This window comes from Brassica rapa, chromosome A08, assembly GCF_000309985.2.
Source record: "Brassica rapa cultivar Chiifu-401-42 chromosome A08, CAAS_Brap_v3.01, whole genome shotgun sequence".
Classification (NCBI taxonomy): Eukaryota; Viridiplantae; Streptophyta; class Magnoliopsida; order Brassicales; family Brassicaceae; genus Brassica; species Brassica rapa.
The window spans coordinates 12,456,164-12,479,135 of record NC_024802.2 but is presented as its reverse complement, the minus strand read 5'-3'; the positions used below and the strand labels follow the sequence as shown (position 1 = coordinate 12,479,135).

At 38.3% G+C, this 22,972-nt stretch overlaps 3 protein-coding genes, 1 non-coding gene and 1 pseudogene across 7 annotated transcripts; 1 reads left to right on the top strand and 4 right to left on the bottom strand.

The window, feature by feature from the left end:
- Window positions 1–165: 165 nt before the first annotated feature.
- Window positions 166–4,612, top strand: LOC103834264. 3 transcript variants are annotated; one of them, XM_033277045.1, is made up of 6 exons: window positions 166–416; window positions 3,279–3,676; window positions 3,761–3,915; window positions 3,986–4,069; window positions 4,147–4,222; window positions 4,307–4,612. In XM_033277045.1, the coding sequence occupies exons 2-6, from the start codon at window positions 3,298–3,300 to the stop codon at window positions 4,504–4,506; spliced, it is 894 nt and encodes a 297-aa protein (XP_033132936.1). In that variant the 5' UTR covers window positions 166–416; window positions 3,279–3,297; the 3' UTR covers window positions 4,507–4,612. The 3 variants fall into 3 exon arrangements, with proteins under 3 accessions (XP_033132936.1, XP_033132938.1, XP_033132937.1); XM_033277047.1 differs by having other exon boundaries at window positions 300–416; window positions 3,286–3,676; window positions 3,986–4,064; window positions 4,145–4,222; XM_033277046.1 differs by having other exon boundaries at window positions 300–416; window positions 3,286–3,676.
- Window positions 4,583–6,666, bottom strand: LOC103834265 (annotated as a pseudogene).
- LOC103834351 (DExH-box ATP-dependent RNA helicase DExH12-like) lies at window positions 6,285–15,111 on the bottom strand. 2 transcript variants are annotated; one of them, XM_033277018.1, is made up of 5 exons: window positions 14,119–15,111; window positions 11,162–13,994; window positions 9,892–10,281; window positions 6,585–9,778; window positions 6,285–6,488 (listed from the first exon to the last, which is right to left on the bottom strand). In XM_033277018.1, exons 2-4 carry the CDS (start codon window positions 13,949–13,951, stop codon window positions 6,599–6,601), a joined length of 6,360 nt encoding a protein of 2,119 aa, XP_033132909.1. In that variant the 5' UTR covers window positions 13,952–13,994; window positions 14,119–15,111; the 3' UTR covers window positions 6,285–6,488; window positions 6,585–6,598. The 2 variants fall into 2 exon arrangements, with proteins under 2 accessions (XP_033132909.1, XP_033132908.1); XM_033277017.1 differs by having other exon boundaries at window positions 6,329–9,778.
- Window positions 15,112–17,605: 2,494 nt separating this feature from the next.
- On the bottom strand, window positions 17,606–19,463 carry LOC103834263 (flavonoid 3'-monooxygenase CYP75B137). The gene has a single exon (XM_009110332.3). The coding sequence runs from the start codon at window positions 19,356–19,358 to the stop codon at window positions 17,784–17,786; it is 1,575 nt and encodes a 524-aa protein (XP_009108580.3). The 5' UTR covers window positions 19,359–19,463; the 3' UTR covers window positions 17,606–17,783.
- Window positions 19,464–20,700: 1,237 nt separating this feature from the next.
- Window positions 20,701–20,886, bottom strand: MIR5715 (microRNA MIR5715). Its single transcript, NR_120824.1, has one exon. It is a non-coding gene; the product is annotated as a microRNA MIR5715 (primary transcript).
- Between the last annotated feature and the right edge of the window lie 2,086 nt (window positions 20,887–22,972).

Below are 22,972 nucleotides of genomic sequence, written 5' to 3'. Positions count from 1 at the left end.
TAATAATTATTTATTTTATATAATTCGACTTTGTAACATAATAATGTAAAACAATTACACAATACTAATTCATATCAAAATTTGTTATAACAAAAGAATCCGCGCTTTCAAGCGTGGATCAAAATCTAGTTATTGATTTATTATCCGGCATGCCAATCCACGTTTAAAGTTCAGGATTAGAAGGAAATAAATGGTAATTCAGTGTTTTTATTAAATGTTATTTTAAAAAAGTAATATTATTGTGAAACGTGTGCTAATATCCTGTAAAAATAAACATCTCGAGAACATTCTTTTTCATTGTCTTCCCGGAGAGAAAAACTGCAGACAGGGTTTCCAACATCTCTCTCTCTCTCTCTCTCTCTCTCTCTCTCTCTCTCTCTCTCTACTTTCTTGTACCGATCGTTGTTTGTTCAAAGGTATGAACTTTGATCTCTCTTATTTGAATTATCTTTCTGTTTGATTTAGTTTCGTTGTTAGGTTTCCTTCGTTATACCGATCGTTGCTGCTAGATTTGCGATTTTTCTAATACCGATGAAGAATTCTCCTTGATGTTAACGTTTCTGAGCTGTCACTTTACTTGAATTGTGGTATCCATTTCTGGGTTTCACTTTTGTTTTGTCCTGAAGTTGTTATCTTGCTAGAGTTATTTTTAGGGAAATTGGAGCCTATAACCACACAAAAAACTGTAATTCACCTTCTAGTTATTTATCCTAACGATTCTATACACGCTGCTACATATATATATAATAATACTGTAATACCCCTAAAACTCAACCGGCACAACCTGCTACGAAAATTAATTAAATATCTTAATTATTCACAACACAAAAGTCATTCGTGTCTTACTCTTGTTCACATCTTCTCCTTTTTACTTCTCTGGTAATTTTGTTGCAGTCAAACAGTTTCCGACACCGCTTTCTTCCAACGACTCAACAGCTTTTCCATCTCCTGGCTCCTCCCTTTTCAATCGTGTTCGGCGTCAGGGTTCTGCGTTACGGTTTCAGCAGCGGTTAGTAATACACCCTTTCAACCCAACTTCATCAACTCGATTTTTTCTCAGATCTCTCAACCTCCTCTAAGTTCTCCTTCTTTTTCGTAGATTCTCTTCACCGTCTCCTCCTCTGTGCTTATTTTCTTTCAATTTGGGGGCTCTTCTCAGAATTAGGGTGTTATACTTGTTAAGTCTGTACCATCGTCCGCGTGAATCCCATCGTTCCCGATACATAATTAGTCTCTTTCACTTTCCAATTTGTTTTAGGGTCCTAAGTTCCCGATACATCACAGATCATTAGGAGAAATACATAGTAAATAGTATAGTAATATAATTTGTTATATGGAATAACATCTGTAATACAACTTGCATGCGTGAGATCTCTTATGCCAATTTTATTTGAGATGGAACAGAAAAACTATATGTTCAAACTATTCTATTTGAGATGGAATCTATTGACAACTTATTCTACTTGAAATGGAAACTAATTATTTGTAATGTATGCGCTACCATTTTTCATCAACAATATTGTTTGTAATATAAAAGGTTATTTTCTATATAAAATAGAACGAATTACTCTGTCGTAACCATGTTTCTCTCTTACTTTGTTCTTTAAGTTTGGCATGGACGATTTAGGCCTTCCAAAAAGATTGTTTGAAACAGGTTTTGAACCCACTGGAAAGATAGATTAACAACTATTTCAACCTCCGTTGGATCGAGGTGATCAAGAATGCATTAGAAGGTTCAATCTTGTTCGTTGTTATTTCATTTCTCTTGATATGAGTTTTGTATCAGTGTATATATATATTTTATATTAGTGTGTATATGATTTTGCATAGATAAATAATATATTAAACTTAAATGGAATAAAATTTATTATATCAAATAAAACAAAATACAATGTGATGTTGAATGGGAATAATATTCATATGATGTTGTCTCTTCCACCTATTTTCTTTAATGTCATCAATCTTCATTTCTTTCGCTACAATCAATCTGAATTTGGTGTAAACATTACTTCCTTCCCTGCAATTATAGACACTTCAACAATTGAACAATATGTACTGTGTTATATCGTTTGTCACATTTCTATTCTATATTCTCATGTAGAATTGGAAATGCATTTTACTGGTATTTCAAAATTTGGGTTTAGTTTATGAAAGATTGGGGTTGACATTGAATTATGGTTTATATTTGGGTTAGGGTTTAGTGACTAGAGTTTAGGGTTTAGTTTTTAGTAGGTGAGAGAGTATGGTTTGGGTCAGCATTAATTTTTTTCATGCAATTATAGACATTTCATAATTTCTCTAACATGTGCTATGTCATTTATTTTGTTCCATTCTATTTGGGTTTAGGGTTTATACTTGGGTGAGGGTTTAGTGATTAGAGTTTAATGTTTAGTATTTAGAAGGTAAAATGGTATGGTTGAGATCATCATTAACTTCTTTTATGCAATCATAAACATTTTATAATTTCACCAATACAGACTATGTTATTTATTTTGTTCCATTCTATTTGGAATTCATGTTTATATTTGGGTTTATGGTTTATATTAAGATTTAGGGTTTAGGGTTTAGTGATTATAATTTAAGGTTTAGTATTTTGAAGGTGAGAGGGTATATGGTTGGAGACTTGGGATCATCATTAACTTCTTTCATACAATCATAGACATTTCATAATTTCACCAATATATACTATGTTATTTATTTCGTTCTATTCTATTTGGGTTAAAGTTTATATTTGAATTTAGAGTTTATATTTAGGTAAGGGTTTATTTCCATGTTATTTGGTTCACCTATTCTATTTCGTCATTATGAGTAGCAATGTTAAAGAATTGGTTTCTCCGTTACGTTCCCATAAGGTTCCCATAAGTTGTAATACGCGTACACTTAGTATTACTTCATTTTCCTTCGTAATGTCACTATCATACGTGATAATTACAACTGGCTTCTCCCTGCGTATATGTATGTGCGTGTTTATATTTGACACAAAAGCACCACGTCGCTTATTTTAACTATTGTAACTGGTAACTTGTAACTTAAAAGGACATAACCGGCTAAAAGGTGAGCAAAAAGACAACCATTGAATTATGTCAAAATCAGTGTTAGTTACTTAATTTGTCTCTGAAAAATGGCTATTAGGCCAATAAGCCCTTATTTTTATTTTCAGATTGTTGGGAAAAAAATGTGATCTTTGTGTTTGAAGATAGAAACTTTCCATATAATAAGCTTGTGTTTGATAAAAAAAAAAAAAAAAAAACTTGTGCTTAAGCTTTTCTCATATGAAGTGTGTAGTAAACAGGGAAGATGCAAGGAGGAGGTGGTAGAGACCCTTTCAACTTCGGTGGTCCTTTTGGTGGCTCCTTTGGTGGTCCTCGGAGTCTCATGTCTAGTTTTTTTGGAGGAAGGGATCCGTTTGATGACCCATTTTTCACCCAGCCTTTTGGTGGAGGCATGTTTCAGTCCAACTTCTTTGGTCCTACCATGGACCCTTTTTCAGCAATGCGTCCTCCATCTGGTTTCATAGAGAACCATCATCAACCACCACATATGAGAAGGTCTCATGGACCGATTATTGAAGAGATTGAATCAGATGATGAGAAAGGAGACAAAGAGAAGAAAGTAAGACTAGGGAAACATGGCAGGTCTAGCAGTGAGGTGGAAACTGAGGAGGCTAGAGCTCTAGGTGATTGATACCTTTCTCTTTCTCTTTCTCTTCTTGAGGTTCTTTTGTTTCTATGTAACTGACTTTTTGTTTCTGTTTCTGTAGAGAGAAGGAACAGAAGAATGCATAACATGAATGTGAATGGACAATGGCAGCCACAGGCTCGTAGTTATAGTTTCCAGAGCTCCACTGTTACATACGGTGGTCATGACGGAAACTACTATACTTCATCAAAGACCACAAGGACAGGAAGTGATGGGGTGAGTTGTGCCTGTGTAAAGAATGTTCGTTTATGCTTAAGTACTAAAACTGGTCTTATTGTGAATGCAGTTAACTCTTGAAGAAAGCAAAGAAGCCAATACTGCAACGCGCGAAGCAGCTCACAGGATCTCAAGAGGCCTTCACAACAACAAGGTAATGTGTATGCGTACATTACCTTTGTTGTTGAATCAATATAATAACTGTATAAGTGATTGTTTTGCTCATTGCAGGGCCACACGGTTGCGCGTAAACTTAACTCAGATGGTCGAGTTGATACAACGCAGACCTTGCACAACTTAAACTTAGGTAAATTTCCTCTTTAAAGCTTCAGAAAGATTCTATTGTGTAACAATATAACCATTTCTTGCTTTCAATTCCAACATTATGCAGATGAATTAGCTGATTTTGAGCAGTCTTGGAGTGGTAATGCTAGAATGCAACTACCTGGTCGGTCTGGTTCCTTTGGCAGTAACTACAGAGAGCAACCAATGTTACTTCCGTCAACTGATCCAAGCCTTTCTCGTGCAAGAGCAGAGTCATTCAGAAGAACAAAAGCTGCAACTAATGTAAGAGGACATGGCAGAAACTAATTTTAAGGCTTTAGTCAATGTTACCAAACACTATTTATTCACTTTACCTAGGTTGTTACTGTTACTGTATGACATGTTTTGAGGGATATGCAACTTTATTAGCCTCTTCTCAGCCAGTGACCATTATAATCATCAAGTTGAGATTATCATTCTCATAATGTACAAAAAGGTAAAACACAGATGAGTACACAATCAAATTACCAGCAACGTTCTTCCTTCTCTCGACACACCGCATGAACCTCGTCAGTGTGGAAACCGCTGCGTGAAGGTAGAGACTTGAACCGCCGTCTCACTACCGTTGACAAACGCAAGTAGACCCGTGTAAGCAATAATAGCTCCATTATCAACACAGTAACGGTCATCAGTTGCAAACAGCCTACCATCACGCTCAGAGCGTATAGCCCTCATCATCTCCTGCAAACGCTCACACCACCTTCGATTATGAGCCATGGCTCGCTCAGTTATCTCAACCAACATAGCAAACAGTGTCTCCTGAAGAGAGTAGCACAAGTCTGCTGGTGTGCACTCGTTGCTCTTGAGCTTCTCCTCAGCAGTAGCTTCGATAAAAAGCTCAAGATTCCACTGAACGATACATCCATACCTTTAACAGGATACGGGAGATCGAGGAATCTCTCCCCTTTCTTAGCAAGCTATAGAACAAACACAAACGAGAACAATCAACAAGGGGACTTGCTCGATGTTGTATTAGAGAGATTCAAGAGTCTAGCGAACCGGTCCAAGCAATTACCAACAGCAATATCAATAGGCAATAGCCTCACCAAAGATCCTGTACCTACCTTCACTATAAGCAATCACCTGAGTGCTGCCGCCACTCACATACAGAACAACACGATCACCAGCTCCGGTAACAGCTCTCCCCATCTCAGTGATTCACAGTTACTATAGGCTTCTTCCAGAGCTGTGATAGTACTCTGACGCCAATGGCTGAGACTTGCAACGGCGCTCCCATGCCGGAACCTTTGATCTCTTCGGGGTTTCGTTTGGATGTTTGGAGAGTAGAGGAAAAACGTGGTGGAGATGGTGGTGTGCAGTCTCTCTAGGGAGGAAGCCGTGACCTGGTGGGGTGATGTATGTGTGTCGAGGGTTGGCTAAGATGGTACCGTCTGATGTCACGATGCCAATGCCGATCTTGTTGGCTGAACCTTCGAAACGGATGGCTATCTTGCGCTTCTTCATCTCTTTTGGTTTTGAAAAACAGTCTCTCTCTGCTTTTTTACAGAGAGACAGAACAGAGCAGGTGAATATGTAACTGAGGTTTTACTATGACGTATGAAGCATCAAGCGTACCTTAACTTTTCCAGCAACTGTTTCAATATACTATTGAGAACAAAAGTGAATATTTTTAGATGCGTAAGGAATATAAGCTAATGGTACTATTGAGATTAACCTTAATAATAGATTTAAGCAGTCTGTTTCGATCAAACATACATACAGAAGTTGAAAAAGCAATAGAACATCGACTTTCAAAATTCTAAACACCGATAAATCAGACAAAATCGGATTTTACCTGAGATTTTGATGATTAGGATTCGTTCCTCTTCGAAGAGTGCAATGAGATAAACTAAACAGAGAAGAAGGGTTCTCTTGCGTTTCTGTTAGAGATGGTTTACGTCAAAACTTTTAATTGGTATTTAGAGATTTTAGTTCTGGTTCAATTTAATTCTGGTTTGGCTATTTAATTTAAGCTTTGGTTCAATTTCGGTTTTGTCACTAAACAGATGACTCGATTCATGACATAAAATGAGTTACTCTTAGTCTTAGGTAAAAATGGTTTATGAGCACTTACTGGACTTTAAACATATCATTCCAACAATTCATGCGACATTCTCTGACTTTCAAATTAACTACAATCCGAGAGTTTTATCAGACAATGCACTCAAACAAAACAAAAACTAACCTGAAACACAAGAATCATTCTTCCATGTGATCACAGTATTACCACTCTCTAGAATCCAGTAACGCTTGCACCGAAAAAGGAAATCATGCGTCATTCTCTGACTTTCAAATTAACTACAATCCAAGTTTTATCAGACATGCACTTGAACAAAAGCACTAACCTGAAACACAAGAATCATTCTTCCATGGATTCTTTAACATCAACCGAGAAGGCGTACTCCTGGTCACAGCCCATGTAAGAGTCGCACATGAAGTAGAGTGTGTATGGCTTCTCTCCTGCTTCACTCGGTACTTGGAAATCCAGCTTCACCTTGGCTTTCTTCTGCAATGAGACTCGCTTGATGGCCACCAACTGGTTAGTCTTTGTGTCCCCAACAACCAGCCACCACCCTTCTTCTTTGGTCTTGGGATACCTGGGTGCATCTACGGCTCCCACTTCTGTCCTCCCCTCCATATCTCTCTCAAGCGTCACCTGCAGTGTCACCTCTTTCCCTGGTGTCACATCTTCGCTTCCCACAACCTCGTATGTAAGGTCAATGTTTGGGAAGCGGTTGCAGAATTTGGCAATGTCTAGAAGCTCCGTGTCTGATATACTGAGAAGCTCTAGGCGTTCTTCAGCCTCCATCTCCACAAGATCAAATACCGTTTCAATGTTATTCTCCTGGCATCTTTTTGCCAATTCCTTTGTGAAGTGAGGGAGCTGCAGAAGCATCGAGTCTCGCTCCCACATGCCTTGAGTCACCATCTGGCTTGCTTCCATTGCTAACAGAGCAAGATTCAGCCAGCCATTGCTGGATATCACATCCACCATCGCTTGAAGAAGCCTGGTTGCTGATAGAAGGACCTCACGCTGATCAATTTCCAAGTTCGTGACAATGTCCTGCCTCGAGAAATGAGCCTGAAGAAGAGCGTTTGCTTTCACATGAGGATCTGTACAGTTTGGGTTTTCAAACGAGAACCTCTGGTGATTGATGAGCCTACGAACTCTGTCCTCTTCGCCAGGCCTTATAGGGATCATGTCATACTCTGAAGCTGAAGTTAAGATCTCAAGAAGTCCCTTCATCTTGGTTTTAGAAGACAATAGAGAACTGAAACGCTCGATGGTGGTGTAGCTGATGTAATAATAGGATGCAATCATACCAAGGTTCAGAGCAGAGAGGTTCATCTCATCCTCTATCTCAATGCATTTACTGGCTTCAAGATCAGACAAGGTGTTCTCAACCAGCTCTGATAGGTGATCAGACAAATGCCTGTGGCTGACTCCTTGAAGATTGTAGTAGTTAGGATTCTGGGGAAGCCTCCTGTACATAAAAGTCCATGTAAGATAATCCACAGCATCTTGCTTGTTCTCTATAACCCCAGCAACCACTTCTGCGTTGAAATTATTATGCAGGAAATGCTGGAGATGACTTTCCACAGGGAAGGCTTCATAAAGAAACTTCTTGTAATATTCTTTCCGAGGTGCATGACAGAATATTACACACTTCCCAGCATTGTCAAGTAACGGTCGGCTAGCACGCCCCATCATCTGAAGCAAATCAGAGACCGCGTAATCTGCATGTGAATTTTCCCTTCCATCGTAATACTGCGTCCCCATTACCACCACCAGATGTGCAGTTAATGGAGTGCCCCAACAAAATGAACTGCTCATCACACAAGTCTGAATCCGTCCAGCTTCAAAGAGCTGTGTCACTATCTCCTGATCCAGACTGCATAAAGCCTCGTGCAAGTACCCAACACCATGGCGCAGTGTCTCCTTCAATGTTTCCTCGCTGATTTTCTTGACAAAAGGCTCAAGTTCTTCTAGCTTCCCTAACAGGAAATCAGGACTCTGTGGGTTGTCCATTTGAGAGTAAGCCATCAGATCCACAGCAGTCAAGCGGACATGTGTACGGGTTGGGACAAAAACTATAGCCGGCTTCTTGTTCTTGGCATGCTGGACTATGGCGGTGTAGGTTGGCTTGGTCATTGCCTGCATCCTAGCTTCAAAACTGGATATATCCACTCCTTGTATGTGGATCTCCAGTGGAACAGGACGGACTCCAGGAGAAAAGTTGAAAAGGCCGTGGGAACTGGCCCCAATCCACTCCCCAAGATCTTTCGCATTTGCAAGAGAAGTGGAAAGCGCAACAATCCTGATCTTATTATCTCCCTGGCTAGAAATATATCTCATTCTAGAGACTATTACCTCCAACACAGTACCACCTTGACCTTCACCAATAAGATGAAGCTCGTCGACAATGAAAAGACTAACCTGTTGAACGTATTTTCTCTGTTTCCACCTGCGGGAAAGAGCATCCCATTTCTCAGGAGTACTGATAATTATCTGACTTTTCTCAAGCAGCTTAAGATCCAACGCTGTCTCCCCTGTCAGCTCAACAACCCTTAAACCAAGACCCTTCCCAAACTTCCTCTCCCAGATGCGAAACTGCTCCTTAGCAATAGCCTCTAACGGTGCAATATAGACAACACGCATTGTAGCATCATCTTCCTGCCTTAGAAGTACTTCTTGATGATTTTTCAGTATAGCAAACTCTGCACATATAGTCTTCCCACTTCCGGTTGGAGCAGCAACCAACACATTGTCGTAAGTTTTATACAAAACCGTAAACACCTGAGTCTGCACCGGATTGAAATGCTTGAAATCCTGATAGAGGCTCTCATAATTCGGATTCCTAAGGGCAGTGACTGGAAGGGGCTGCAAGTCCAGTAGCTCTGTTGGTGGTGGGTGCTTTTCTGGAAGTACAAGATGTCTAAAAGATACAGGCAACACAGTCTGAGAGCCAAGCCACTTGTCTGAAACCACTCTGACAAAATACTGAGGTGGCAGCGGTTCAAAGATTGGGACAGTGAAGGTTAAAGTGTGATCCTCACTGATATACTGCTTCTTCAGCAGAAAACACTCACGGTGAAGGATCTTCTCACAATCATTGTCTTCCACAGTTATCCAAAACGGCTCAACATACTTGTGAATCTTTTCGTCCCACTGGAAGTCTGGTGTAATTGTGAGCTCCACCCGCAGAACGGTTCGAGTAATAGGCTGGACTTGTGCAGCAAGAACCAACTTTGGGAACTGGTGGATGAACTTGTGAAGCGGTCTGCCCATCTTAGGACTACGGATAAGCTCTCCTAGCTCCTGCGATGACAGATCATAGTACCTCTCCCACACCAAATCCTTCTTCTCCAACTTCATCAAAATCTCATTGGGAATTCCATGAAACTGACGAAGAGGTGTCTGGACACTCCACATCCTCTTCCCAACCATTTTAGACAAGTTCAGAGCTTTCTCAGCAAGTTGAGCCCATCCCCGCTTCAATAAAATTTCATAGAGAGCTCGTACAAGACGTCCAGCGCTCTGAAAATGATAGGGAAAAAAATGAAATGTAAGCATCAGAGAACATATACAGCAATTGAATTAATGTAACTAGGAGAGATGAGAGAAGAAAGCAGAGAGAACAAGAAACAAACCTGAGTTATATAGACCATGTCTGATGTCAAAGAAAGACCCTCAAGCTTTAGCTGTGAAATGTATGCCTGCAGCAGAACATTAATCTTTGCACTAGACTCCTCCAGAGTTTCCTTGATCGGAACTGGGACACGATCCAAAAGTTTGGCCAGTTCCATCTTCTCATCTTGCCGAACAGACACATACTTGAACTCCTCACTCAGTGAGAACAGACGATAAAGATCAATATCACCCATCGTTGGCGTCAGATGCTCATTGTATGTAGCTATGGTCACATGACTTATATAGTAGTAGCTAGCAATCCGTCCCAAATCAGTAACTTGGAAATATCCACTTTTCCTATCATACTTAACCAAGTTATTTTTGTCCAGAAGGGTAGCAGCTGAATGTATCTGCAACAACAACGATCAAGTAAGTATTAGACACAGATGGCCGTAACTGATATTTTTAAATTAACTTTGGCGCAATGATATATTAAATATTAAATCTGTGATCAGCTTGAAAGAAACAAGGAATCCAACAGTTCATCATGGATTGCTAGTAAGATGTAACATACAATGAGACAGCTCCTGATACTAGACTAACATTTATGGGGAAAATATAGCAAACAGATAGCAACGGTATTATATACTCAGATACACTTCCCACTCAAAATTTTCAGAGACACAGGGAAATTACAATACGAGTTTCACAATCAATGTGATAAGCACAAGAGATCCAAACAAGTTCATCAAGGGCATAAAGTGGAGAGAGGCAAAGCTACTCATGTTAGGCGCAAGAGTTATGGGCAATGGTACTAAATTGAAAAACAAGGGTTCGGAGAAAAGTGAGCTCATTAAAAATATTAAACGTATAAAAAGCATTTTCAGGAAAATGACATCAAATCATCAGACGTAAACTTCTTATTCAGATTTTCAAAGAGAATATGAATACTAAGCATGCAAAGTTGATCGCAACAACTCATCATGGAGCGCACATAGAAGACAGTGGGAAAGCTTCAGATACAAGGCATATATAGCAAATAAGTTTAACAGTAGATAGCACGAATGCAGGCTAAAGCAGATGAAAGTACAGTGGGAAAGCTTCAGATACAAGGCATGCATAGCAAATAAAATAAACAGTAGATAGCAAGAAGCAGGTTAAAGCAGATGAAAGCTCATCATGGAGCGCACATAGAAGACAGTGGGAAAGCTTCAGAGACAAGGCATACATAGCAAATAAATTAAACAGTAGATAGCAAGAATGCAGGTTAAAGCAGATGAAAGTACGTACCAGGTCAGCTCTTCTTTCCTCCAAGACTACGTCTTTTACAAGGGCATCAGGCGCTAAACCATACAGCGTTGGATTACGAACCATACGGATGTAGAGATAGGTATAGCCAAGCCAGTGGCAAGCCTCCTTAGCATTCTGAACAGTTCCGAGAACAATTTCAGCGTTAAGCTGATCAGCAAGTTTGGAAATGAACTGGCTCTCAATAGGTAGCTGCTCATTCATCAAAGACAGATAATACTGAAGCTCGCTGTGGCCAGTGATGATTATACCCTCCCCACTCCGATCATACTGAGGTCTTCCAGCACGACCAAGCATCTGCATAACATCCAGCGGACTGAGTTCCATCCACGCCCCTTTCTCAGGATTATAGACCTGGGTTCCTTTGATTATAACAGTGTGAGCAGGTAAATTCACACCCCATGCAAGAGTTGCTGTGGAAACCAAGACTTGCACATGCCCTTCACCAAAAAGCGCCTCAACTATCTCACGATCACCCCTTGTTAGCCCAGCATGATGAATAGCAAATCCGTAAGGCAGAAGTTTTCTCAGTTCACCATTCTTAATAAGTCCAATCTGACTCTGAAGAACTTCACGACTTGCACTGTCTTCTTTCAAGAATTTGCTGAGTTTATCGTTCGCCATTGCGGTCTCCACTATTGCATGTGCAGTTTTTGCGGTTTCCTTCCTCGAATGAACAAAAATAAGAACCTGCTGCTTTCCAGTACCAGCCACTACTTTCTGATAACAGAGATCATTCATCAGCTGGAACCTCTGCAAAGGTTTTCTCACACTGATCCCAATATACTGCTGACGAAGAGGCACCGGTCTGTAGCTTTTGTCGAATTTAAACAACCCTTTCTTCAGATCAACCCGCAAAAATAACGCAACATCTTCGTAATTTGGCAGTGTAGCTGACAAACCCACCAAGCGAATATTCTCCTTCGTGGTTTCAATCTGCCTAAGAGTCCTAGCGACAATGCTTTCAAGCACAGGCCCTCGATTATCATGAAGAAGATGGATTTCATCGATTATAAGAAGTCTCACAAGCTGGGTATAAGCACGATCACCAGACTTCCTCGTGATGATATCCCACTTCTCTGGAGTGGTGACAATTATCTGGGTCTCCTCAATTTCTTTCCCACTAAGGGACTGATCCCCACTGAGTTCCCTCACAGTGACTCCATAATCCTTCAGCCGATTAGACAGGTTACTGACAACCTCAGCAACAAGCGCTTTCATGGGTGCAACATATACAACTTTGTAATTTCCATGGTTAAATGTTCCATCATCGTTCCTATTGAGCTCAATTTGATGCAGTATGGTGAGCATGGCAACATTGGTTTTCCCAGCACCAGTTGGAGCACAAAGAAGTATGTTATCTGCCTTAAACAGCGCAGTCTCATACACTTTGCTCTGAACCCTGTTCAACTGTTGCATTCCCTTAAAAGCCGGTTGAGCCCAATCTGGCATCTCAGCAATCTTCACAAGCTTCTCACTGACATCCACCTTTTTAGAAACCGCTGGCAAATGAACTTCTTCATATCCCTTGCCGTGAGTTCTGTAGGAGCCAGGTGGAAGGTCACACTTCTTATTCGCCATCAGGAGACCACCTTGGTCAAAAGACAAGCTTTCCAGGTCCAGCATCTGACGCTGGCCCTTCAACCAACCACTCTCTAAATCTCTATCAGCAACATCTCTCCTGCCTCGACCTCCATCTCCAACAGTTTCGTCCCTCAGACGTCGGGCCTCTTCATTAATACTTTTCTGCAGGTTCTCCTCCCTCTCTTTCGCTGTTGCTCTTGTTGCATGCAACTGCTCCACAATTGCTGCCACTTCCAGGCCCAACCCTCTCATCTCCTCTTCAATTCTATTCCTCTCTTCCTGGTCTTCTGCCCTAGCCAAACGGGTACACCACACAACTTTCAAGCGGTTCCGCAGCAAGAACTTAACTAGGCTGAACTTTTCATACTGAAGATGCATAAGCAGCTTGTCCTCAACACCCCTATCATCCCCTTCAGCTAGTATCTTAAGCAGCTCTTCAGCAAGTACGTGGCACTTTTGTGAATCCATCTTCTGTTCATAAGCTTGAGATATCTTTTTCTGGAGCCAGTATGCACCAATATCCTGAACGTTCAGACTCGTGCCCTCATTAGCATCCACTTCATTTATACCCGCATCCACCTGCATACCTCCAGTTTTCTGAGGTTCTTCATCCTCTTCGTCTTCTTCCTCTTCGACCATATCAAGCTCACCGTCATCGTCATCTTCTTCACTTCCCTCAAACTCAACAGCCACACCAAAAGCATTACCAAGCCCCTCATCCTCATTTGCATGACCACCAACAGAATCACCACCCTCTTGAAAGTCAGTGATCAATTTCCCAATGGAAACAAGCTGATCAAAAACCTGATCAATCTGATCATCTTCAGTGCTCAGCAGCTTATTAATCTCCACCTTCTTTTCAGGGTTCTTCACTGCATCGTTCTTGAGGAGAGACAAAATCTCATCAGAGGCACCACTAGCAATACTCAGAGGCAACCCACCAAGCTGCTGCTGAATAACACTAAGCAAAGCCTCGTAAGCAGCCCTTGTCTCCTTAGTCTTGGGCTGATAAACCACATCATCCGTATCCGTGAGCACACTCTCCTCCCTCAGTCGACGCCTCTTGCTCCGACGAGCAGAAACAGTATCATCCGCAACAACATCACGCTCCTTCTTCTTCTTAAGCTTATCCTCCAGCTCCTGAGGCCTCCCCTTAGCAACTCTATCTCCAAAAGTCTTGGGATCCATCTAGAGTCTCAGGCTCTCCCGTAGGATCGTGTCCACCAAATCCCTAAGATTCAAAATCAAACAATGTTAGCCACGAAATTTGATCTAATCGAAGAAATTCAAAACGCCTGACGAGATTAAACCGTCGTAAGTGAGCAGAGAGAGAGAGAGAGGAGAAGGAAACTTACGGAATCTGTAGTCGAGCTCGAATCTCCCTTTGCAGAGAGTAGAAGGAACCCCTTCGTGTAGATTTAGGGTTTCTCCGTTCGCGCGTCCTCTATCACCTACAGATCGTTCTCCTAATTCAGAGACGCGCGGGACTGCGAAACCTTAAAGCTTTATACGACAAACGAATTGAGCTCGAAGAGAGGCAACAACCATAAATAACGACGTCGTTTCGTTAATGACGGTTTCGTTAATGACGGTTTCGTTAATGATGGTTTCGATATGGGCTTTGAGTATAACTTGGGCTTATAACATGTTTCATATGCTCAATGCATCTATACGCTGGCAGTAGCATGTTATGGGTTATAGAAATTGGTGAGGATTTAAGATTGGAAAAAATATTATATCCTTCATACAAATAATGACATAGTTATTCTGTACTTTGCATCATCTCTCAGATTCCCCAAACTAGTAATAAATTAAAAACAAAAAAATAATAATATTTTTTATCAAGTTACATAAAAATGGTGTATCAGAATGCGACACATCAGGGTTTATTTTAAATAGTTATGATTATTTTTGCATTTCTCATTTTCTTAAACCATTTAATTATCCATAAATTTATCTTCATCATTTTATAATTACATTTATTTTATCTTTTGTGATGAAAATTCATCGTCAACCTGTATACCATATCATTTTTATATATAAACTTGAAATCTAAATCTATTTATAAAATAAATATTAAAAAAAAAGAAAAATATGATTTATTATTTTCAGTAATTTAGATATATTTAAATTATATATTAAAATATTTTACAAGAATACGAAATTTTATTTTTTACTTCAAATTAAAATTTTGTTTTAACAGATTTTACTATAAGTAATAACTTGATGGTGATATATTTTACATATATATAAAGTAATTTCTCTCTTTCGGTGATAGTTCATTATTTATGTACATATTAAATAATTTAATATATTTATACTTAAATATACATAGAAATATGTTTAAAATGAATAAAAATGTCATCTTCATTTTTAGTACTGTATATAAATAATTAAAAAGAATATTAAAAGTTATTTGTCACATTTATATAGTAAATTAAAATGTTGTTTTAACATATTTTATTAAAAATAAGAAATTTTATTTTACTGATATTTTAAAATTTACAAAGTTCAAATTTTCAATTTAAAAATATCCGGTGAATGAATATTGCTTAATACAAAATCCTAGTACACAATATATTTTTAAAACATGATATATCTAATAAAACAATAAAATCAACTATTTTATAATAAATATTATGGTAAAATTTTGTGAAAATGCATCATCTTTATAGAATATGTCATTGAATGAGTCTCTTTTTACAGATTTTTCATCTTCTTTCTCTGCTTGACTTAATCTAAATTTATTTCAATTATTACAAACTACAAAATTTCAAATTTTCATAGTGTAAATTTAAACTGAGGTAGAAAATTAAATTAAAATGAAATAATATATATGAATTGTTTGTAAGTCTTATTAAAAACAATTTAACTATATGACTTGTCGATGTTCCAGTCCTTCTGTAGCGGATCTGACAAATGCTATTATGCCCACTTGAAAAAGGTTAAGTAGTCTTTTTCAAAATTCTATGAGATTTTTTTTTACCGTGACTCAAAGTTGTTTATGAGTTCTGTTGGTTTGATATGGAACACTCTAAACTAATCATCTTTAAAGTGTTAGATTATTTGAGTTCTCTTTTTATAAAATGTGTCATGTAATATATTAGCACAGTGAAATTGTATGTGAGTTTAGTATAGATAAAAAAACACAGGAGTATATTGTGTTTTTCAGAGGTTTATGAAGGAGAAGATATGTCAATTAGTTTCTTTCAAATTGTCTTTTTATATGGAACATTTGTATAACCCATGGAACCATGCAAATGAGTATTATATTAAGAAAAATGTAAATTAGTATATAGTATGAATACATTTATGTAGAGTCGGGATGAAAAATTCTCTACACGTGACATGTCAGCTATTTATTTTCAAATCGTTGTGAAACTGCCACGTAACGAACATATTGTGAACACATTATGTCAAATGTTTCTTTTTTAATATATAGAGATATATCATATAGGTGGTCATGATCGTGGAGTGGAAAATAAAAAGATATATTTTAGGAAAATTAGGTACAATATACAAGAAAAAAACACAAAATTCACTAACTAACCAAAATCACTCCTTCTCTCCTTATTTCTCTTCCTATCTCTCTCTACCTTCTTACTAAAAAAAAACTAATTTCCCATTATTTTTTGGTTATTTCACAGTTAATCCTTATACTTTACTCATCGATTTAAGGATCTGGTTCAATTAAAACCCGGTTTGGTTCAACTGTAATTTGGTTTTAATTTAATTCCGGTTCAAAATTATTTTATGATTTTTTTTTCTTTTTTCGGTTTTTGGCCCCGTGGGTTCTTCTACTGGCTGGAATATTCTCTATTGAACCCTCCTATGGGATTTGAAATTTGGTTTTGCTCGTTTGCTGATGATCTTGGTTTATCTGGACTGCGCCTTTGACCAAATTTTCTAGTGAGCTTCTGCTTTAGACATGCGGACATCAGGACATATATGTTGATAACTTAATTATCACATTTGGTTTGATATAAAGCCCATTGAAATACATGGTTATATTTTCTTGTTTCACATTTTATTTTTGGGTTCAACTCTCCATTTAGAACCCATATTTTGTTTCCATGTTGTTTGTACCAGCTGGTCGCTAAAAGATTTTCCATGTCAAGCGCCATGCATTCTTAAATTCAATAGCCTTTGCTCTAGTGAATGTAGTGCCCTCACATTCTTCCTTGAGATCATTTGACGGACCTTCCCTTGTAAAATCACACGACATGTTTCCCCATGTTCGTTTCATGTGTAGATTAGCCTAAGAGTTGTTAATCTCAACGGATCAAAACTTGGGCTAGTTCTTTGATAAAGTTTGCGTACATTTCCATTGATTGATTACACAAACGAACTAGTGATTGCTAACCCACTCGAGATTCTCCTCAAGTCGAAAGACTCAGTCCAAAAACTCTAACGACATCTTTTTATAGTCAACTCAAGAGCTAACTAACTTTATTAACCAATGAACAAGCTTCATTTGTCCAGCTAAGCATTACAATGCACGTATTTAGCTTTTCTCTTCTGTTTAGCTTTATTCCTCTGAAACTGATAAAGCTTATCATTCTTCTAATACTAATCGGTTTTCTTCTCTTTCTACTTGGTGAACTGCCACGTATCAGTTAGTCCCACCTAAACTTTGTATCTGTTGAAATCCTCTTTTTGTCACTTGGAAGTTTGTTCTACCGCAATCATGTCCGAGCCTTACACACATAATATACATGTGGAGTTTACAAGCCCGTGAGTATGAACATTAATTGAATTGCTATTACTGTAGTATACCAACCAGCTTATCATTTGTGGGATCGACTATTATAATATTTATTATTCAGACAAAACATGATAGGTAGGCCAGCCAAAAATATAAGACATTTATTAAAAGAAACTTTTTATTATATATAACCAGAGATGAGTAGACACTTTCTTATTTTTACAAAACATTAAAATTTTAAAAAACTCCCACAACAAAATAAAATTACAGTCAACTTCCTCAGAACCAAACTTTTTCCTTCTTACTTCGGTTTACTTAAGCTGTGTAGAGTTTAGGATCAGACAACCTCGGAACAGGAATAGCCACAAGTGGACTCTTCAACTTAAGAACAAGCCCAAACTTCTCCTCAACTTCAAACTTCTGTCCTTTAGGAGCCACCCAGTCAAAAGAGTGAAGCAGCGACGCAATGTTGAACAGAACAAGCCTCTCAGCCATGTTAATCGCCGCGCAAATCCTCCTACCTGATCCAAAAGGCAAGTACTTGAAGTCACCACCGTTGAAGTCAAGAGAGTTCTCCAAGAACCTCTCGGGTTTAAACTCATTTGGCTCATCCCAATGCTTAGGATCTCTATGAATGGCCCACACGTTGATGAAGATCTTTGAGTCTTTAGGCACAGTGTATCCCGCAACCACTGAGGTCTCACTGTTCCTATGAGGGACAAGAAGAGGAAGCGTTGGATGGAGCCTAAGAGTCTCTTTCATAACAGCTTGTAGGTAAGGGAGTTTAGGTAAGTGTGACTCTTCAACTATACTGTCCGTGCCGACAACTTGATCAAGTTCTTGTCGGATTTTCTTGAAAACTTCTGGTCTACTCACGATCTCAGCCATAGCGAACTCCGATGCGTTGACCGACGTGTCAACACCGCCAAGAACCATGTCCATAAGCAAAGACTTGACGTGAGTCAACGAGAGAGGAGCTTTCTCGTCTTCGTCTTTAACCCTAATCAAGTACTGTAAGAAGTCTTCTTCTTCCTCGCTTTTCTTTCCGACCATCTTGACATGACTCTCCATAACTCGGTCGAAGAGAAGATCTAGCTTCTTGACGTGGACCTTCATCTGCTTAACAAGTCCTTGGAAATCGAATCTTGCGAACCAAGGAAAGAAGTCTGAGTAGTTTTGTATCCCTTCTATGTCGGAGATGTCGGAGATTAGGGTTTTGAGCTCGTTTCCTAAGCTTGTTCTCTCTTCACCTTCAACAGTCGCTCCCCACATCATTCTCGTCACGACATTGAAGATAGAAAGAAAGATCTGCTCTCCAAGATTCACCGGAGCTCCGTCGCGAGCCATTTCAGACATGTAGACAACGGTTTGTCGTGTCTCTTCCCTGCGAGTGGAGTAAGAAGCTTCAAGAGTCGGTGTAGTGAACATCTTCATGACGCAAAGCTTACGCAGTCTCCTCCAGTGAGTGCCGTAAGGAGACCAGAGGATGTCTTCTCCACCGTACGTGTTGATCTTCCCCACTTCAGGGAGGTCGTGGTTGGCGAAAGTGATGTCGTGAGTCTTGAGAACCTCGCGAGCCATGTATGGGGAAGAGATGACGATCGCTAGTTTGGAACCGAGGTGGATCTTCATGAGAGGGCCGTGTTTTTGAGTTAGGGCTTGGAACTGCGTGTGGAGGATGTCTGAGTTTAGGAACGGGAGGTTTCCGACTATGGGAAGTGGCCAAGGTCCCGGAGGCAACGGTGGTCCGTTTCTTGATTTGGATTTTCCTTGAATCCAGAAGTAGCAGATGACGGCGAGGAGAGCAGCCACGGCTAGCATGATGGAGCTGTATGGATCCTCTGTGTTGAGGATCTTGGAGAGAGTGAAGTTAGAAGACGTAGCATCCATTTTTGCTCAAGTTCTTTAAGGAAAGAGAGAGGTTTTGTGTTGTGTGGTGGTGAAGATAGAAGAAGGGAGTGTGGAAATTTATACTGTAGGTTTTAGGGAGAATGATTGTATCATTTATTTTTTATTAAATTATATATTAGAAAATCAACTTGTGTGAAATTTCTAAGGTTCCTTCATATTCAAAACTCAAAAAGTGAAAGATTTGAGACGGCGTTGAAATTGGTTAGGTACAACATTTACAAGTATATTTTCTTAAAATATGCAGAAGAGTAACACTAGACAACTCTATCTTATAAATCTAAAAAAGTAGACAAAAACAAAATATTGCATCATCAGAAGGGAGGGAGGGAGGCTTTGAAAAATTAATAATAGTGGAGCTAAAAATGGAGCTACAAATATGAATATATCTTATATTTAAGTTCTTACAATAACGCAATGATATTTTGTTATTAATATTATATAAAATTAAATAAGTGAGACAACTGCAACGCCAATCTTGACTCAGTCGCCTCCAGTGTTGAAGTCCCATTCAATAAATCAAAGAGATGAATGAGACGACAAAAGTAATTTAATGGTATGAATCTGTACGCAGCCGCGAAAATAGTATACTAACACATCACTCCACTTGTGAATATTCAACACCTTATACTAGCTAGCTTATCAATTATCATTTAATCAATAGTAGTAATAGGTTGAATTTGACTATTTGATTGCGTTTGCGCTGATTTTATTATGTTTGCCAGAAGATATTTTCTAAAATGCATTAAAAGGAAAAGACAAGACTTTTCAATACTTTGAACTCTGTCACAATTTTATTTTCATTTCTCACGACATTAGCCTCAGCTAATTGGTTGTTGGGCTTTTTGAAGTGATCTGAATGTAGAAATCCTCCGTTACAACAAAATACCCATTCGACCGTCAAAACCTAGAAAATGCAATATATATCAAGAAACACACCGTGTACCAACGTGAAATCTCAAAAACATATTTTATCAAACAAAAACTACCATTGTTTCTAACTTAAACAGTGGTTTACAATGTTAATGCCTTAGACAAGAGTCACAAGACTATCCAAAACACACATAAGTCTTCTCACTAAGATCCAGTAAGTAAGAAGGCTTTACAAGATCTTTTGCAATATCATTAGCAAGAGTAAAGATCCAAGGTGAAAAAGGTTCATAGGATACTAGAGTTCAATCAATTTCTGAGTTATAGACAACCCATCCACTGAGCTGCGTTGCGCAATACAAATTCTCATATTATGATCACGTTAGAGAAAGTTCCTAACACTTATTGATGATTCCGGGATATGATTATTTTGAGAAATTATTATTAAGCCCAATAGATCATTACCCGATAAGCTTCTGAAGAAGACGTACGCTTGTCTTCTTTCTCTGTTCTTCTTTTCCCATTGACTGAGTTTGTTACCAGTTGCAGGTCTTTGTTTTGAAGCAGCTGGCGACTTGAGCTTAACTGAGGGAAGGCCCAACGTCTTTCTTCAGAGGCTTATCACGTAATGATCTAATACGATTTCTTAAACATTTTGGGACTTACATATATTTTGATCGTCACAGTGCAAGACCCTAACAAGAAGATCCAACCCATTGGGAAACCATTTTCCTTTGTAGGTCAGATCAAAACACTTCGATTCAATTTGTATAAACTATACTGTAATACCAAACATGCTATACTTTTTTTTTAATAGGGGACTTTTTACCAAACGCACGAGAAACACAAAAATAGTCACAGAGCACAAATGTCCAAATGTCACAAAAGTGTAATATCCAAAAGTAGAAATAGCAGTCATGAGACCTGGACCACGGGTCTGGCCCGGCCCGTAAATAACTATCACGGGACAGTTAGCCAAACTTTTCATGAGGATCGGTTTCACAGTTAACATATATTCAATTTGTCTAAATTTTGCAATATATTTTCAATTTGTTTTTCAAATACAAGTAAATTGTTTTTTCTTAGAATTCACTTGGGTCAACTGACCCACAGTAGCGAAACTACTCTGAGGAGGAGAGGATCAGCTGACCCCCATGATAACTACTCTGAGGAGGAGAGGGTCAGCTGACCCCATGATAACTACTCTGAGGAGGAGAGAGTCAGCTGACCCCATGATTTTTAATTTTTTATTTGTTTATAGGTGAATATGTTAGTGTAAAATGGAAAAAAATGTTCATTCATATAGAATTGACCCCCCTTGTTTAACGATGAAATTTAATCCTTGCATATGTCTTAACATTAGTAAATAGGTATAATAATACTGACTCCGATGAAAATAATTCCTGGTTCCACCACTGCTGACCAGAAGTATGCATATAATGTATTGAAAAATGCATTCATCTTAGGTCCCCCGATTAATATCCTTTTTAAGATTTCAAAATTTAAAATAATTTTTAATCTAGTTGCTTAGACTTATTTTCTAAAAAAAAACTTTTACGAAAATCGAGTAACTCATTTTCTAAATCTATATTTTTTTATATGACATAATATAGCATATTTACGTAATAAACTTATTCTTGTAAGTGTTGAAAATGTGTATTTGACGAAGGTAATTAATATGTCGTATTAGAAAATATTTTTGTCATAATTGTAGATAAGTTTATCTTTAAAACTTGTCTTAAACCTCTAAAACTCTTCGCACGACACTGCTGCTGACCCACATGTTAAAGGGTTGGCTCCGCCACTTATTACACATAGATATATATATGCATGCATAATATAATGACGATGGCATTACTCATAAGTTACTAGAGCTGTAAACTGGGCGAGCCCATGTCCATTAGCCCATATCCATTTGTCCATTCATTGTTTGTGGACAGCAAAGTGACCATGTCTATTAAGAACCATGTCCATTAAAGATCATACCCACTAACACCCATATTTTTATGGGCTGCCATGGGGTCCATAATGACCATATAAGAAAATTTTAAATTTTAATTTATAAGCATACAATTATATATAAAAGTTCATAAAATTAAAATTCATCCATAAATTCAAAAGTACGACAATACATAAGTTCATAAATACAACAATTACGGTTTTGGTGGGAAAAATTGATTTTGCAGTTTTGGCGGAAAAACTCGATTTTGCAGTTTTGACGGAAAAACTCGATTTTGCAGTTTTGACGGAAAAATTCGATTTTTCAGTTTTGGCGGAAAACTCATTTTTGCGGTTTTGGCGGAAAACTCGATTTTCTGATTTTGGCAGAGAAACTCGATTTTTCGGTTTTGCCATGGGGTCTATAATGACCATATAAGAAAATTTTAATTTATAAGCATACAATTATATATACAAGTTCATAAAATTAAAATTCATCCATAAATTCATAAGTACAATAATACATAAGTTCATAAGTACAACAATTTCGGTTTTGGCGAGAAAAATCGATTTTGCGGTTTTGGCAGAAAAACTCGATTTTCCGGTTTTGGCGGAAAAATTCGATTTTGCGTTTTGAAGAAAAACTCGATTTTCTGGTTCTGACGGGAAAATTTGATATTAAAATTTAAGCGAAAAATCGATTTTACGAGTTTAGCGGAAAAACTTAAATTTTATAAGCCTTAGGTTTTGTGACCATTGGACAGTCCACGTCCATAAAGCCCAAAACC

Coding starts and splice junctions, on each gene's coding strand:
- LOC103834264 (XM_033277045.1), top strand. CDS start 3,298: ATGCAAGGAGGAGGTGGTAGAGACCCTTTCAACTTCGGTGGTCCTTTT. Junction 4,070..4,146: donor GAGGCCTTCACAACAACAAG/GTAATGTGTATG, acceptor TGCTCATTGCAG/GGCCACACGGTTGCGCGTAA. Junction 4,223..4,306: donor CTTGCACAACTTAAACTTAG/GTAAATTTCCTC, acceptor AACATTATGCAG/ATGAATTAGCTGATTTTGAG.
- LOC103834351 (XM_033277018.1), bottom strand. CDS start 13,951: ATGGATCCCAAGACTTTTGGAGATAGAGTTGCTAAGGGGAGGCCTCAG. Junction 10,282..11,161: donor AGGAAAGAAGAGCTGACCTG/GTACGTACTTTC, acceptor TTGTTGTTGCAG/ATACATTCAGCTGCTACCCT. Junction 9,779..9,891: donor ACATGGTCTATATAACTCAG/GTTTGTTTCTTG, acceptor TATCATTTTCAG/AGCGCTGGACGTCTTGTACG.
- LOC103834263 (XM_009110332.3), bottom strand. CDS start 19,358: ATGGATGCTACGTCTTCTAACTTCACTCTCTCCAAGATCCTCAACACA.